At 49.5% G+C, this 14,501-nt stretch overlaps 1 protein-coding gene across 8 annotated transcripts in view; it reads right to left on the bottom strand.

Annotated features, from left to right (window-relative positions):
• The window catches only part of ACACA (acetyl-CoA carboxylase alpha), a 200,598-nt gene that overhangs the window by 68,732 nt on the left and 117,365 nt on the right, over positions 1–14,501 (bottom strand). For all 8 annotated transcript variants that reach the window (XM_060268325.2, XM_060268324.2, XM_060268327.2 and 5 more), the window contains 3 exons: positions 2,641–2,910; positions 1,681–1,778; positions 1,093–1,213 (listed from right to left, as the gene is read on the bottom strand). In XM_060268325.2, the coding sequence (XP_060124308.1) occupies positions 1,093–1,213; positions 1,681–1,778; positions 2,641–2,910 (489 nt within the window). The remainder of the gene's footprint in view (positions 1–1,092; positions 1,214–1,680; positions 1,779–2,640; positions 2,911–14,501) is intronic.

The raw sequence follows: 14,501 nt of genomic DNA, 5'->3' as shown, positions 1-14,501 counted from the left end.
TTCCGGTACTCCCAGTGCAGACCAAAAGCAGACCTGTCCATTCACAGAGGAAGGAGGCTGCCCACTGGGTCTCCGCGTGAACTACTCCTTGCCTCCTTCCTCCAAGAGTTGACAGTCCGGCTGCATCTCTGCATTGGGAAAACTGGGACCGAAAATGTCATCCCCATCTATACCTCTGCTGTTAAAGCCATGTATTACCGACAGGGCTTTTTGGGAAGAGAGTGGAGGGCTACAAATCAGTAGAGCAACTCTGTGGATTCGAAACCCTGCAATCAAGGATGAGCATTCAGAAGACCGGTGGGTGGAGGTGGGTCAACTACAGCTTCTCACAAGGTGCTAGGATAAGCCTTCCACTCCATCCCAGTGCAAAACACATACAGTTTTGCACCTCCGCCACGTTCTCCCAAAACTTGAGTTACTGGCTCTGTTTAACTCTGTTACCACCAACCACTGCAAGTGGCCCCATATAATTCTCCCATCATCTATTTCCGTAGCTCATTCCCCTAGCACAGGGCCAGGCCTGCAGGTAAATGTTAAAGAGCAGTCGGGATGTGTTTTAAAGGATGGGCATTGTCCAGTCTCTGTTGCTTTTTCCACTGGGATGCCTTAGCTTGGGGAGGGAGTGATCCATAAGAATGTAAGAAGGGACCTGCTAGATCAATCAGGCCAGTAGCCTTGCTAGTTCAGCATCCTGTTCTCACCAAGCAGACATCTCCTCTGGAAAGCCTGCAAGCAGGACCCACAGGCAACAGTGCTCTCCCCGCCTGTGATTCCCAGCAACTGGTACTCAGAGGAGGGAATTACTCAGAAGTACTTGAGAGAGTGGAGGAGCGAATTCAACAGCTTACTTTGCACCCTGTGAAGAAGCACTTTGTTTTTTGTCTGTCCTGAATCTTCCAACATTTAAGCTTCTAGTTCTAGTAACTATAAGAAATGGGGTCATCTGAGCAGTGCCAACGTCAAACGACCCTAGAATACTAAACAACTGGCCCAGAAGCAGCCCAGCCTATCCACAATCTCTCTACATCAATGCAGGCCTCTTTTTTTGCCATTCCCAAAACACACCGACAAACACACACAACTGTGGATTACCAGGCTGATAGTGATAATATCTTCATACGCCAGTGATGATTCTCCAGCGATCATGCCAGATCCCCGCAAGTTCTCAGTTCCAAGTCCTTCTTCCTTCCCAATAATATCTGTAATTTTATACCTGATTGGGCGAATCCCAGAGGGAGGGAGGGAGGGAGGGAGGGAGGGAGGGAGGGAGGGAGGGAAAGAAAGAAAGAAAGAAAGAAAGAAAGAAAGAAAGAAAGAAAGAAAGAAAGAAAGAAAGATCACACCTTTATAAAATGTCAGGGCTCTTGGAGACAAACGCTTCCCAGAAGAATCCCCAGTATCTCGAAACTCGAGAAGCTGCTGTCAGTCAGTGTAGACAATACTGGGCTAAATTTACCAACACACTGACTCGGTGTAAGGCAGCTTCCTAGGTTCATTCAACTGGGGAAATCCTCTTTTTCTCACAGTGTAAACATAACAGCAACCATCCTCCCCAGCTTGTCAATGCCATACACCTGGCGTGCAAAAATGTGGTATGATCAAATGAAGTTGTAACGCAAAACAGATTAAAAATAAAAGCCAGCTTCCATGCTTTAGGAAATAACGAGCACACACAGTTACCTAGATTCTCCTTCGTCCTCCACATGCTCACAATGTACTGAGTTCAAAGCACTGACTCTCTTATAATCCTGGGGAGTTAGGTAAAGATACTTGAATCCCTGTTTGGGGAAGCGGGGATGGTTGGGTGGGCAAAAGAGAGAAAAGGAGAGCAAATGAAAACCCCATCAGAGAAGTTCCCTCATTCTCACACCAAACCCACATAAGTCCAAAACAGAAAAAGAACACAACGTTTTGCAAGGTAAATATGTAAATATAAAAGTAGCAGGATACATATTTGTACCTGATAGTGTCCTTTATCAAAGTTGTCCCTTCATACCCCAAACCCTGCTCCCCCTTTTTCCTAACACTGCCCCAACTTCCATTTTATCCTCACCGTAAGCCTGCAGGCAGGGGTGCAGTTAGGGAATTTTGTTAACAATGATCTTATGGTGTGCAGGGGTTCCTCTTGAGACGACAGCATGTGCTGCTTCAAAATGTGGTTAGCCAGCCCTACTGCAGTTTGCAGCCCCCTTCTGCTCTTTCTGCTGAGCGAAGCCCTTGGCTTGAATCACAGAACTGTAGAATGGGAAGGGACCCCAAGGGTCATCTAGTTGAACCCCATGCAATGCAGGAGGAATATGTAGGTGACCCATATGTGGGGACCAAATCCACGACCTTGGCATTTTTCAGCACCACGCTCTAGCCACCTGAACTAACTGCCAAAGTTCTGCCCTGAAGTCCTACCTTGTCGGCTACCCCTGCTTTTGACCCAAGTGACCAGGTTTGGGATTTAAACCTTGGTCTGAATCTGAATCTGCTACTCTAACCACTACACCATGCGGGCTTCCTCGGTGCATCAGTCGCCAACTTTCAAAAGCTGCACTCTTTCATTCAAACCTCTTTTCCTCCCACATAATGGGAGCCTCTACCAACATGGCAGAGACGCTACACACACAGTTCTGGCATGGCCAGAGCCCTTACTTTGTACGGGTCAGCAGGGTCTTCCCAGGCGACGTGGAACATGTGGCGGATCTCCTCGGCCAATCCGATCCTGGCGCCGCTGTTGGCTGCCACGTAGATCCGGGGGATGCCCAGCTGCCGAGCCAGCTCCGATGCCCGAAGGAAGAGCAGGTCTTCTTGGGGCCCAAAGGACCCGATCCGGTAGGTGATGTCATTGCTAATGACGATGATGTCCCTCCCATCTGGATACTCGGGGCTCTTGAGAGTCATTCGCCAGGCCACCATGCCAATCTGCAATTGAGAGAGGCTATTAGTAATTTTTTAAAAAAATCTTCATCACCATCACGACTTATCATGAACCTAGGAAGCTGCCTTGTCCAGAGTCCACCTAGCTCAGCACCATCAACACTTGACCGGCAGCAACTCTTGAGGCTTTCAGGCAGGCAGCCTCTTCCAACCTTACCTGGAGATGCTGGGGATAGAACCTGGGGCCTCGCTGCATGCTCTAGTGCTGAACTGTGATGCTTCGTGAGCCATCAGTATATTCCTCCCCTGCCTTGCAACACTCCCATTTTATTCTCAGAACAGCCCTGTGCAAAGCCAGGCTTCTGGGACAAAGTCACCCAGACAAGTTCAATCTTTATTACAGTCAAATGCCAGACAACAGAAATAACAATAACAGCACATATAACAGCACATTGGTATCTGAAGAAGTTTGCATGCACACGAAAGCTCATACCAAAATAAAAACTTAGTTGGTCTTTAAGGTGCTACTGAAGGAATTTTTTTATTTTGCTTCGACTCAGACCAACACGGCTACCTACCTGTAACTACCGGTAGCACATATAACTACATCAGCACCGAGGGGCAGAAGCGATACACAAAACCCAAAATTTCATCCGTATGTAAGTTATTTACATTAAAAGTAACACCCTAGCAGCTGAAGTCTCTGATACCCAGCCAGCGTCTTTCTTGGCCAACTGGGTATTTGAACCTGGGAGTTTCCAGTCCTAGGCTGAACCACGACCTTACACCCCTTCTTCCCCCGGGAAAGACCAGCCTGCTTAAGAGGCGATCTTCTCCTAATGGGGCTTATTCCCAGGAAAGCGGGCAGAGCGTTGCAACCTAAAGTTCTAATCCAGGCATCCCCAAACTGCGGCCCTCCAGATGTTTTGGCCTACAACTCCCATGATCCCTAGCTAACAGGACCAGTGGTCAGGGATGATGGGAATTGTAGTCCAAAACATCTGGAGGGCCGAAGTTTGGGGATGCCTGTTCTAATCCAAAGCACACTTAAGTCAAGAGTCAGTCCAATGGAACTGGGTAGGAACATAGGAAACTTCCTCATGCTGTGTCACACCACTGGGTCCACCTAGTTCAGTATAGTCTACATGGATTGGAAGGGGGTTCAGAATGAAGACATTCCTAGCCCAACCTGTCCGTGCCAGGGATTGAACCTGCCTGCAGAGCAGATGGTCTTCCGCAAAGCTACGGTCCTTCCACAAGTGGATGTTTTTAGGATTGCTCTTATGGGGGGTGGGGGTTCCCGGTGAGGTCGCAGTTTGAAAGAACACTGCTTCTAGAGGAAGCCACCACATCACACCCAGAATATGCTTAGATTAGGTGCGGGTTGCATTTTTCAGGCTAAGGGCCACATTCCATCACAGGCAACCTCCTGGGGGCACCATGCCAGCGCTGGGCGGAGCCAGATGAAAAAGTGGGCGGAGCAACAGACATGGCTCTTGTGTACAGCAGACTACCCTGCACCGATGCAGAAGGCAGAAGCTTTTATGTGCACACATTTCTCTACCCAGGCAGGCATGATCACAGCCTGCTGGCACTTTCCAGCCAGGAAACGGCACTTGATAGGGTGACGTGGAACAGAGCATGGACACGGAAAGGGGTATGGCCTGGGAAGAGTCCTGAAGGACAGGAAGGAGAAACCTAGAGGGCCTGCCTTAGTTGTTATACAGATGAATGAACGAATAAGACGAGGAGGAGCAGCAGCAGCAGGAGAGTCAGGGCTGGCCTCTCTAGAGGAGGCCCCAGTCCAGTCTGTAGCAAGCTTCCCTTCCGGCTGCAAATATAAGGCACGGTTGCACACGGCTGTTTATTGAGGATTCTGTGCCCCCACAGCGTCCGTGCAGGGTGGCATCCTCATCAAAATGCTGTCCCGTGTCATTTAATCCAGATGTGATGTTTTGGTCCAGGCGGGGGAAGGGGACGGAATCCAGTAAATAAATAAATAAAATGCAGAAATGGTAAATATGGATTAAACGGGGGGCGGGCGGTAATGGGGCAGGAACACAGGGCGGCATTCTGACGAGGGCAATGTTGTGTGAATGTTGCAAAAAGCTTGCGCACACCGGCAGCACCGAGTCCACAATGGAAGTGCCACGAGGAAGTGCCCTTGGGGAGGAGGGGGAAAGGATGCTTGCGTTTCCTCAGATCGGCTCTTGGTCTCTGCCTCCACGGCAAAAAGGAGGAAGCGGGAGGGAGGGGAGGGAGAGAGGGAGCATCTCTTTCTCACTCGAAGATGCGAAGAGTCTAATTTAACTGTTTTTTTGTGTTGGCGAAATGATGTGTGCCACAGGATTTCCATAAGAAGTGGAACCATTATTCTCCTGTAGAAACCCATTTGGCCTGAAAGGTATCACTGGACGGGATGGGGAAAATCAAACCCAATGAATTATTCACGACCTCCGATCAGAAGCAATCATTATTTCTCATGTTCCAAACTGTGATTAGGGTTCTGTGCTGGGATGTCATTTGCCTCCCTGGGTAACAACAGCAGCGCGGAATTGCATGTGCAAGGGAGAGGCAGAGAGAGATACATAATACGCAACCTATATTATGGGTGTGTATGTGTGTGTGTGTGTTTTCGCACATGTACCCTCTGTCTAGCACACAGGTGTATGGGTGAGTGGGTTTGGGGTGGGCACACACATACATACACATCACAGATTAAAGGTGACTTAGCAGTGGTAAGTGGTACCTCGCAAGACGAAAATAATTCGTTCCGCGGGCCGTGCCGTCTTACGAAAATTTTCGTCTTGCGGAAACAAACGGCAGACGGCAAAAAAAGCGACAAAAAAATCGTCTTGTGAGACGCGGCCATAGAAAGCTTTGTCTTGCGAGGCAACAAATAATCGCTAGACACTTTCGTCTAGCGAGTTTTTCATTGCCCGAGGCATTCGTCTCGCGAGGTACCACTGTAATGAAGGCTGCAAGCTTATGTACAATTGAAACACATGGAAGTTATGCCTAACACCTTGGGAGTTACACAAAGTGTAGTTCATTGGGGTGAGGGACATTCCCAAATGAATACAATTTAAGACACATATATATTATGCTTCCATCTCACTTTTCCTTCAGGATGCTCCTAAGAAGAGACAGAACAGACGGAAGGTAGAGAAAGTTCAAAATTCCTGCCCCCATCAATGGCCAACTAAATGCACCCAGGAAGTCCACAACCAAGACATGAAGGACAATAGTCTGCCCCCACTGCGACAACTGTCATTACTACTCGCTTGACCTGGAAGTTCCACAAAGCTACTGTGGCCAACAGCCATTGATTGACATATCCTCTATGAATTGGTCTATTTGTGGTTTTGTTAAGCCATAGGCTCACAGAGGCTGAAATGGGACTCCCATGAAGACTAGATCGAAACCCACCATGGGGGTTGTGCGTCTAACTAACCAGGCGATGTTTGGGACTCCAATCAGCCCCGGGCTGTCCCTGTATCTAGAGGTATCATGTAGCCAGGATGATGGCAGTTGTAGTCCACCGGGTTGAGGGAGGGCTGCTTCAGAACCTTGTTCTGCCAAAGGCCACGTTACTTGCTTGTGGTCCCACCAGACGGATGACCAGCTCCCTCCATGGACAGTGGAACCTCAGCATTGGGAGCTGCCATTCTTGATCTGACCAAAAGGCCCATCCAGTCCAACATCTAGTTTCCACAATGGCCCCCACAAGCAGAACGTGAAGGCTACAGCCTTCTCAACAACTGGTTCTCAGAGAGTTATCATAGCCATCATGGTTGGCAGCCATGGACAGAGTGCTCAGACAAGAACCCAACGCTGTAATGCAGACATCAAACACACAACGCTGTAATTCAGACAGCAAAACATGGTTAAAGGTTTTAAGTATAGTATTTAGCCAAACCACTGTTTGCAATTCCAGCAAATCAGAATCAGAAACCATTTTGCTATAGACTTGGACAGTATGGTTTCCGCTAACCACAGTGGAGTGTCTGAATAGACAAGCCTTCGCTACAGCTGTTTCTCCATTAATAACCTCCATTAATTTGTATACTCTGCTTGCAAAGCAATCTAAGCTCATGGCTGTCACCATACTTTGAGGCTGTGGGTTTCCATAGCTCCTTCTGTCAGCGAACTCATGCGTCTGTGACAATAGGATGTTGAGAAACGAAGAGAGGGATATCCGGGGAAGGTGGAGGAGGAAGCTCTAAAGTTTGCAAGAATGCTCTATTAATCTCCCCCCTCCAAAAAAAAAAAAAATACCCTCCCCAAAGAACCCAACAAGTGCTGAGCATGCTCGGTGTCCTCTAACACACAGCCATGGGATGCTGAGCACAAGCTGGAAAAGAAATTGGAGGTAGGCAGATATAATGGCCTTCTTGAGTCTCTTGGAGTTTATGAAATTTCCAGGAGTGGATGGATGGACATTTGACACCCTGAATGATTGTGGTTGCGGGTGCACATTGGGATATACCGCAGTTTTTGTTGCTGTGGTGGTTGCAGGTCCAACTTGCAAATGAAATCATGGTTTCAGAGCATCACATGCCCATTGTCCCTACGTGCTCCTTCACACAGCTCAGCTGCCCAGCTTGCTTTGCTCTGACACGCCTGTTCTCAAGACCATTCAATCCCCGAGGCCCATTTGCAGAGGCACCCAAACATCAAGCACCTCTCACCATCGTGCACAACCTCTCACCATCGTGCACAACTCTTCCTATACAAGCCTTCACCTATTTCTGTCTAGTAAAGACACTTTAATGGCAAGGTGTGCCAGGGAAGATGATTCAGAAAATGTCTAATTAGAGGATTTCTCTCTCTCGCTCTCTCTCTCCCCCCCCCCCCATGTCTCAACCCAAGGCTGCCTTAATGGAAAAATTCTGACACCTAGTGGCAAGTGGGTGAAATATCAGCAGGCTCAAAGGTGTGTGTGTTTTAAGGGGCGTCTGCAGCAACCGCTTGCTGTCATTTGCATCGCTCAGGAGGACAAGGAAAATCCTTCAGGAGGGGGGGAATCCACTCATCAAGAAACACATCCTCTTCCTACATTATCAGGAGCTACTTGTTCTGTATCAAGATTGTTCCACGCAGGGGCAACCCAGCAAATCACACCTGCACTCCCCATAAAAGACTGCCTGGGAAAAGGTTAATACGAGAGTTATCGACCAATTCAAGATTGTTTGTTGTTGTTGCTGATTAATCATCTGGCTTTGAAATCAATTCATCACATTTAAACTAGCAAGGTACGGCATTCGAGAGGACTTGCTGCAGATACATCCTATACTGTATGTACTATTAAGCATGAACTCGCTCTCTGATCACAAACTCACCAATTTGAATTTTTTCTTCGGAAATGGTGGTCAACTGGTGGTGCCGACCAGAAAGATCTACATCAGCAAAGTACCCCCAATGCTGTTATACGGGGTGGAAATATGGGGATGGAACATGAATGTACTCCAGCGTCTGGAGTCTCTGCAAAATCTCCTGGCAAGAAAGATCTTGGGCCTCCCTAATGGGTCCAAGGCCGCCCAATTGAGACTAGAATTGGGATTACCACCTATAGTAGCTAAAGCCCATACCAGGATAATTATCTACTACAAATCCCTTGCAGAAATTCAAAACTCCCGACTAGTTAAACAAGCCTTTACAGCCCTTACCGGCAGAAGTAATGAGAGAAAGATTGAGGACTATATACACTTTTTCTTTTACTGTCCTTTATATGCCTCAGGGGGACCCAGGTGGCATTGTGGTTAAACCACTGAGCCTAGGGCTTGCTGATCAGAAGGTCGGTGGTTCGAATCCCTGTGACGGGGTGAGCTCCCGTTGCTCGGTCCCAGCTCCTGCCAACCTAGCAGTTCGAAAGCACGTCAAAATGCAAGTAGATAAATAGGAACCGCTACAGTGGGAAGGTAAACGGCGTTTCCATGTGCTGCTCTGGTTTGCCAGAAGCGGCTTTGTCATGCTGGCCACATGACCTGGAAGCTATACGCCGGCTCCCTCGGCCAATAATGCGAGATGAGCGCGCAACCCCAGAGTCGGTCACGACTGGACCTAATGGTCAGGGGTCCCTTTACCTTTATATGCCTCAGTTAGATCCAGGCTTCTCTCTTTAATCCCGACGACCATCACATGGGACATCGACCGCATGAAGTACCTATTGGTGGACGCCAACCCCCTGGTTTCACGCAATGTGGCCATCTACATTTTACAGGCCCTGAAACTCAGGGCCACCTTTTTGGCTAACTTGCCCAGCCCTAGTCCTACCGTGTTTCCCCTTTTTTAAGACACCGTCTTATAACTTTTTTTCCTCAAAAAAACACACGGTGTCTTATTTTCAGGGGATGTCTTATTGTTATTATGTTTTTATGGTATCTATGGTTCCGGGCGGTGGGGCGGCAGGCCTCCTCAGCCGGGCCATGAAGAGGCCAGGCCGCTGGCTCGGTGCTCCGCCCGATCGGCGCTGTGGAGCGCTCCGTCCGATCGGGGCTGTGGAGCGCTCCGTCCGATCGGGGCTGCGGAGCGCTCCGCTCTGCCGCTGCTGGTTCTGGGCGGCGGGCGGCAGGCAGGAAGAGGCCAGGTCGCTGGCTCGGTGCTCCACCCGATCGGCGCTGTGGAGTGCTCCGCCCGATCGGGGCTGCGGAGCGCTCCGTCCGATCGGGGCTGCGGAGCGCTCCGCTCTGCCGCTGCTGGTTCTGGGCGGCGGGCGGCAGGCAGGAAGAGGCCAGGTCGCTGGCTCGGTGCTCCACCCGATCGGCGCTGTGGAGTGCTCCGCCCGATCGGGGCTGCGGAGCGCTCCGCCCGATCGGGGCTGCGGAGCGCTCCGTCCGATCGGGGCTGCGGAGCGCTCCGTCCGATCGGCGCTGCGGAGCGCTCCGCTCTGCCGCTGCTGGTTCTGGGCGGCGGGCGGCAGGCAGGAAGAGGCCAGGTCGCTGGCTCGGTGCTCCGCCCGATCGGCGCTGTGGAGTGCTCCGCCCGATCGGCACTGTGGAGCGCTCCGCCCGATCGGGGCTGCGGAGCGCTCCGTCCGATCGGGGCTGCGGAGCGCTCCGTCCGATCGGGGCTGCGGAGCGCTCCGCCCGATCGGGGCTGCGGAGCGCTCCGCCCGATCGGGGCTGCGGAGCGCTCCGCTCTGCCGCTGCTGGTTCTGGGCGCCGGGGCGGCAGGCAGGAAGAGGCCAGGTCGCTGGCTCGGTGCTCCGCCCGATCGGCGCTGTGGAGCACTCCGCCCGATTGGGGCTGCGGAGTGCTCCGCCCGATCGCCGCTGTGGAGCGCTCCGCCCGATCGGCGCTCCGCCCGATCGGCGCTGCGGAGCGCTCCGCTCTGCCGCTGCTGGTTCTGGGCGCCGGGGCGGCAGGCCTCCTCGCCGGGCGCTCTGGCGGCGCAGAAGGGGCCAGCAGCGCTCCCGCCGTGTGTCGCCCCGGTGGTGCGGAAGGGCCTGCGGGCCTCCCGTCACCACTCTGCCTTGGGCCATGCAGCCCATGACACTCCAGCGTCGCGGAAGGAGCCAGCAGCGCTCCCGCCGCCGTCCATCACTCCAGTGGTGCAGCCCACAGGGGCGAGCAGCGGCCTCACCTCTGCCTGGCCCGGCAGCAGCAGCAGCAACAGCGGGAGGACAAGGACGACGCTGCTGCTGGGTCCCGCTGCCTCGAGGCGAGCGGCGCTGCTGTGCGGAGGTATGGCTTATTTTCAGGGGGTGTTTAATCTGCACAAATGCTTAAAAAGCCTGCTATGGCTTACTTTCTGACTACGTATTAAAAAGGGGGAAACACGGTATGTAAACCCCTGTTATCCTCACAGTTGACACGCCTTGCTTTGTCTTTTACCTTACCAGTCGCACTCAGCTGGATTTTATATTTAATGTTATATTTGTTGTATTCTATGTTGTTGTGCAACAGTTGCCTGTTTGATCTTTTATATCTGCTATGGCTATATGGCTAATGCAATAAACTTTGATTTGGAACTCACCAATTATTTATTTACCCCAAAACTGTGCGAGACAGGCAAGAACAGGAGCATTTTGTGTTTTATATGTATTTGTTGTTCTTCTGTTTTTGTTTTTTCTGTTTTTGTCTCTATTGTTTTGTATTGTTGTATTTTTTGAAAAATTTAATAAAACATTATATATATATATATATATATATATATATATATATATATATATATATGGAGCAATTGGGGAACACCTCCCAAACAGTCCAATCAGGACTGAGAATACTCGGTGGCATGGACTGTTGAGTGGGAGAGGGGCGAAAAAGTCCCTGCACTATCAAAAGAGTGGCAGGTGGACAGCAAAGAGAGGGGCTCCCCAGTTGTGACCCCTAAAGTGTGAGGAACATTCTCCCAAGGGAGACCTGTCTGTCTCTCTTGCTTCTTATATTTGGAGCAGCAAAAACGTTTTTGTTTACAAGGGCCATTTTTGTTTTACTGTTTGCTTTTGTAAGCTTAACATCCAGACAAGAACGAGCCATGGTGGGCCTCAATGTTACAAAATTTGGGGAAACTCTGGCTTGTTTAAACTATGATTTCATGAGAACAAGCACGGATCTGAAACCATGGTTTCAGTTCATGGGTTGCTCACTCTCGCCATAGCTTAAACAAACCAACAACTTGCCAAGTTTGGACTTGGTGGATAACTCTGGTGAATTTAAAACCAGCATTGGAATCTTTCTGGCCTACTTCCCACAGGTGGAAAAGAGAAGGCAGAAGTACTTAATGTTCACAGCTTGCTTCAGCTAATTCTTGTGGTTCAAGGATAAGGCCCTGCAGGTGTTTCTGCACTACAACTCCCAACACTCCTGAGTCCTGCTTGGCTGAGGCTGATTATCATCTCTTAATTCATGGGTCGCCTCTTACCATAGCTGCCAAGTTATCCCTTTTTTAAAGGGATTTTCCCTTATGCTGAATAGGCTTCCTCGCGAGAAAAGGGAAAACTTGGCAGCTATGCCTCTTACACGCGTTATCAAATCAGTTGACAAACGTATCATAAAAACAACACAGAAAATAACATCCAGTAAATCTGAAAGCAATTCAAAGTAAACACCCATGGCAGAGATCCATTCCTCCAGGTGGGGAAGCATGTTGGAACAGAAAGGCCTTCAATTGTTCCTGGAAAGTGCAGATAGTGGACGCGTGTTGTATCCACAGGACAGAAGAAGTCGCAGCAAAAGCTCTGCTTTGAGCCACTGTGGAGCAGGTTTCTGATATTTGGGGAACGTGCAGGAGAAACTCTACTGTAGAATGCAGGGATGTGCTAGGTATGGCTGGGGCAAGGTGATCTCTCATGTAAACTGGACCTGAGCGATAGAGGGCCTTATAGGTTGGTGCCAAAACCTTGATTTTGTCCTGTTTGGGTAATGGGAGATGGTGTCTGGGGAGCCACAGATTCCCTACGCCTGCTGTGAATAAATAAATAGCTATCAGAGGAGAAAGCTGTCCAGGAGTGGCGACAGAACCGCTTCAAAAGTAGTTTGAGATGGTCACGTCCAAGCACAGCCCCTTCACCCGTCAGGTTTCATTTGTCCTTCAGATTACTGATGGCCCAAATATCTCCCCTCCTCTCCCCCAAACGGATTAGCCACTCACGCTTGGAGAATTCAAGCTATTGTTGTGCAACACACACACCATCCACCCCTCCGCCCTGCAAGGCTTTTGCTTAACACGATTGGATATGAAGGACTCAAAAAAGAAAGGAAAAACTCATGCCCAGCGGTAGCTAATCCCACCAGGAAACAGCTTCACTGACAACCATTTGCAAAGTTCCCTAAGTGACAGCCGCAGAACAGAAAGGTCGCACTCTGGGAATAAGAAGAAAACTTTCCGCAGCTATCCCTTAGTGCTCTGAAAATAAACTGCAGAGATATATTCTCAGACAGGATAGAACTTGAATCCAAACCAGGTTTGAATTAACACTCACTATTGCTTTGGAGACACATATATTCTCTTGATTCAAGAAACCCACAACACTCAGTTTTTCTCACATTGCTGGTTTTTCTTGAGTTTTTAAAGTTGGGATTTCTATGCTCTCTGTAAGGCCATGGGAGTCATTTCCCAGACTTGGCTGGAACCTGAGCTGTTTGGATGAGAACACACTTAGAACACAATGTATGGTTCCGGTTGCTTTACCCCACAAAAGGATATTGTAAACCTGGAAAGGCTTTCCAAAAAGAGCAGCCAAAATGATCAAGGGGTTGGAGAAACTCCCCTAATGAGGAAAGGCCGGAATTTTGGGGGTTTCCTCATTTTGAGAAAAGGCTTTCATATTACTAGAACTATGAGCCATTCAACAAAGAGGAACAAACACCTCAAAGCAGTTTACAAAAAGATAAAACAGTAAAATCAAGAAAATTCCACAGCCCTAGTTTAAAACATACAAAAAGTTAAAATACTAAAAAATCACCTCAACTTTCTAAGCATCTGGGTAGGCTGGTCTGAACAGGAATGTTTGTAGCAGGCACTGGAAAAGAATACAGCGAAGCTGCCTGCTTGGTCTCAATAGGCAGGGTGTTCCAAAGTGTGTAGGCGCTGCCACAGCAAACAACCGAGTTCTTGTAAATGTGGAACGGGTATTATGTGGCATTTGTGATAGGGCCAATTCCGCTGATCGAAGCAGGTCAAGTGGGCACATGTGAGGTAAGGCGATCTCGTAGGTAAACTGGCCCCAAGGGCTTTATATGCGAATAGCAACACCTTGAACCTGGCCCGGTAGCAAATTGGCAAGATGGTGCCTATGTCTGATCGCAGGGGTTCTATGCTGATGAGGCCTCGCATCTGTCAGCAATTGTGCTGCAGCATTCTGCACTAACTGCAGCTTCTGAATAAAGCACCGTGGAAGCCCCACATGAAGCACATTGCTGTAACCCAGTCTTGAAGCAACCAACACACAAACTACCGTGGGAAGGCTTTCCTGGTCCAGCCATAGCTTTCAAACCAGCCACAGTTGGTTAAAGGCACTTCTAGCCACAAAGGCTACCCAAGAGCTGGCTCCAGAAGCACCCCCAAATTTTAAAAGAAGAGTAGACAAATTCATGGAGGGCAAGGCTAAACACTGCCTAATGGTCATGGTGCGACCAAAGTCCTACCTCCACTGTCGGAGACAGTGTGTCTCTGAAGGCTAGGGATTCAGGTTCTGCTTATGGGCTTCCTATTGGCATCAAAAGCATCAATTCTTTGGTGATCAGCCTTCTTTATGGTCCAGCTCTCACTTCCATACACCACTACTGGGAAAACCATAGATTTAACTTTGCCGACAAAGGTCCATATAGTTAAAGCTATGGTTTTCCCAGTAGTGATGTATGGAAGTGAGAGCTGGACCATAAAGAAGGCTGATCGCCGAAGAATTGATGCTTTTGAATTGTGGTGCTGGAGGAGACTCTTGAGAGTCCCATGGACTGCAAGAAGATCAATTTTCATTTTTAAGGAAATCAGCCCTGAGTGCTCACTGGAAGGACAGATCCTGAAGCTGAGGCTCCAATATTTTGGCCACCTCATGAGAAGAGAAGACTCCCTGGAAAAGACCCTGGTGTTGGGAAAGATGGAGGGCACAAGGAGAAGGGGACGACAGAGGACGAGATGGTTGGACAGTGTTCTCGAAGCTACCAACATGAGTCTGACCAAACTGCGGGAGG

This window comes from Zootoca vivipara, chromosome 14, assembly GCF_965207765.1.
Source record: "Zootoca vivipara chromosome 14, rZooViv2.hap1.1, whole genome shotgun sequence".
Taxonomy (NCBI): domain Eukaryota; kingdom Metazoa; phylum Chordata; class Lepidosauria; order Squamata; family Lacertidae; genus Zootoca; species Zootoca vivipara.
This window is presented reverse-complemented; position numbering and strand designations above follow the sequence as displayed.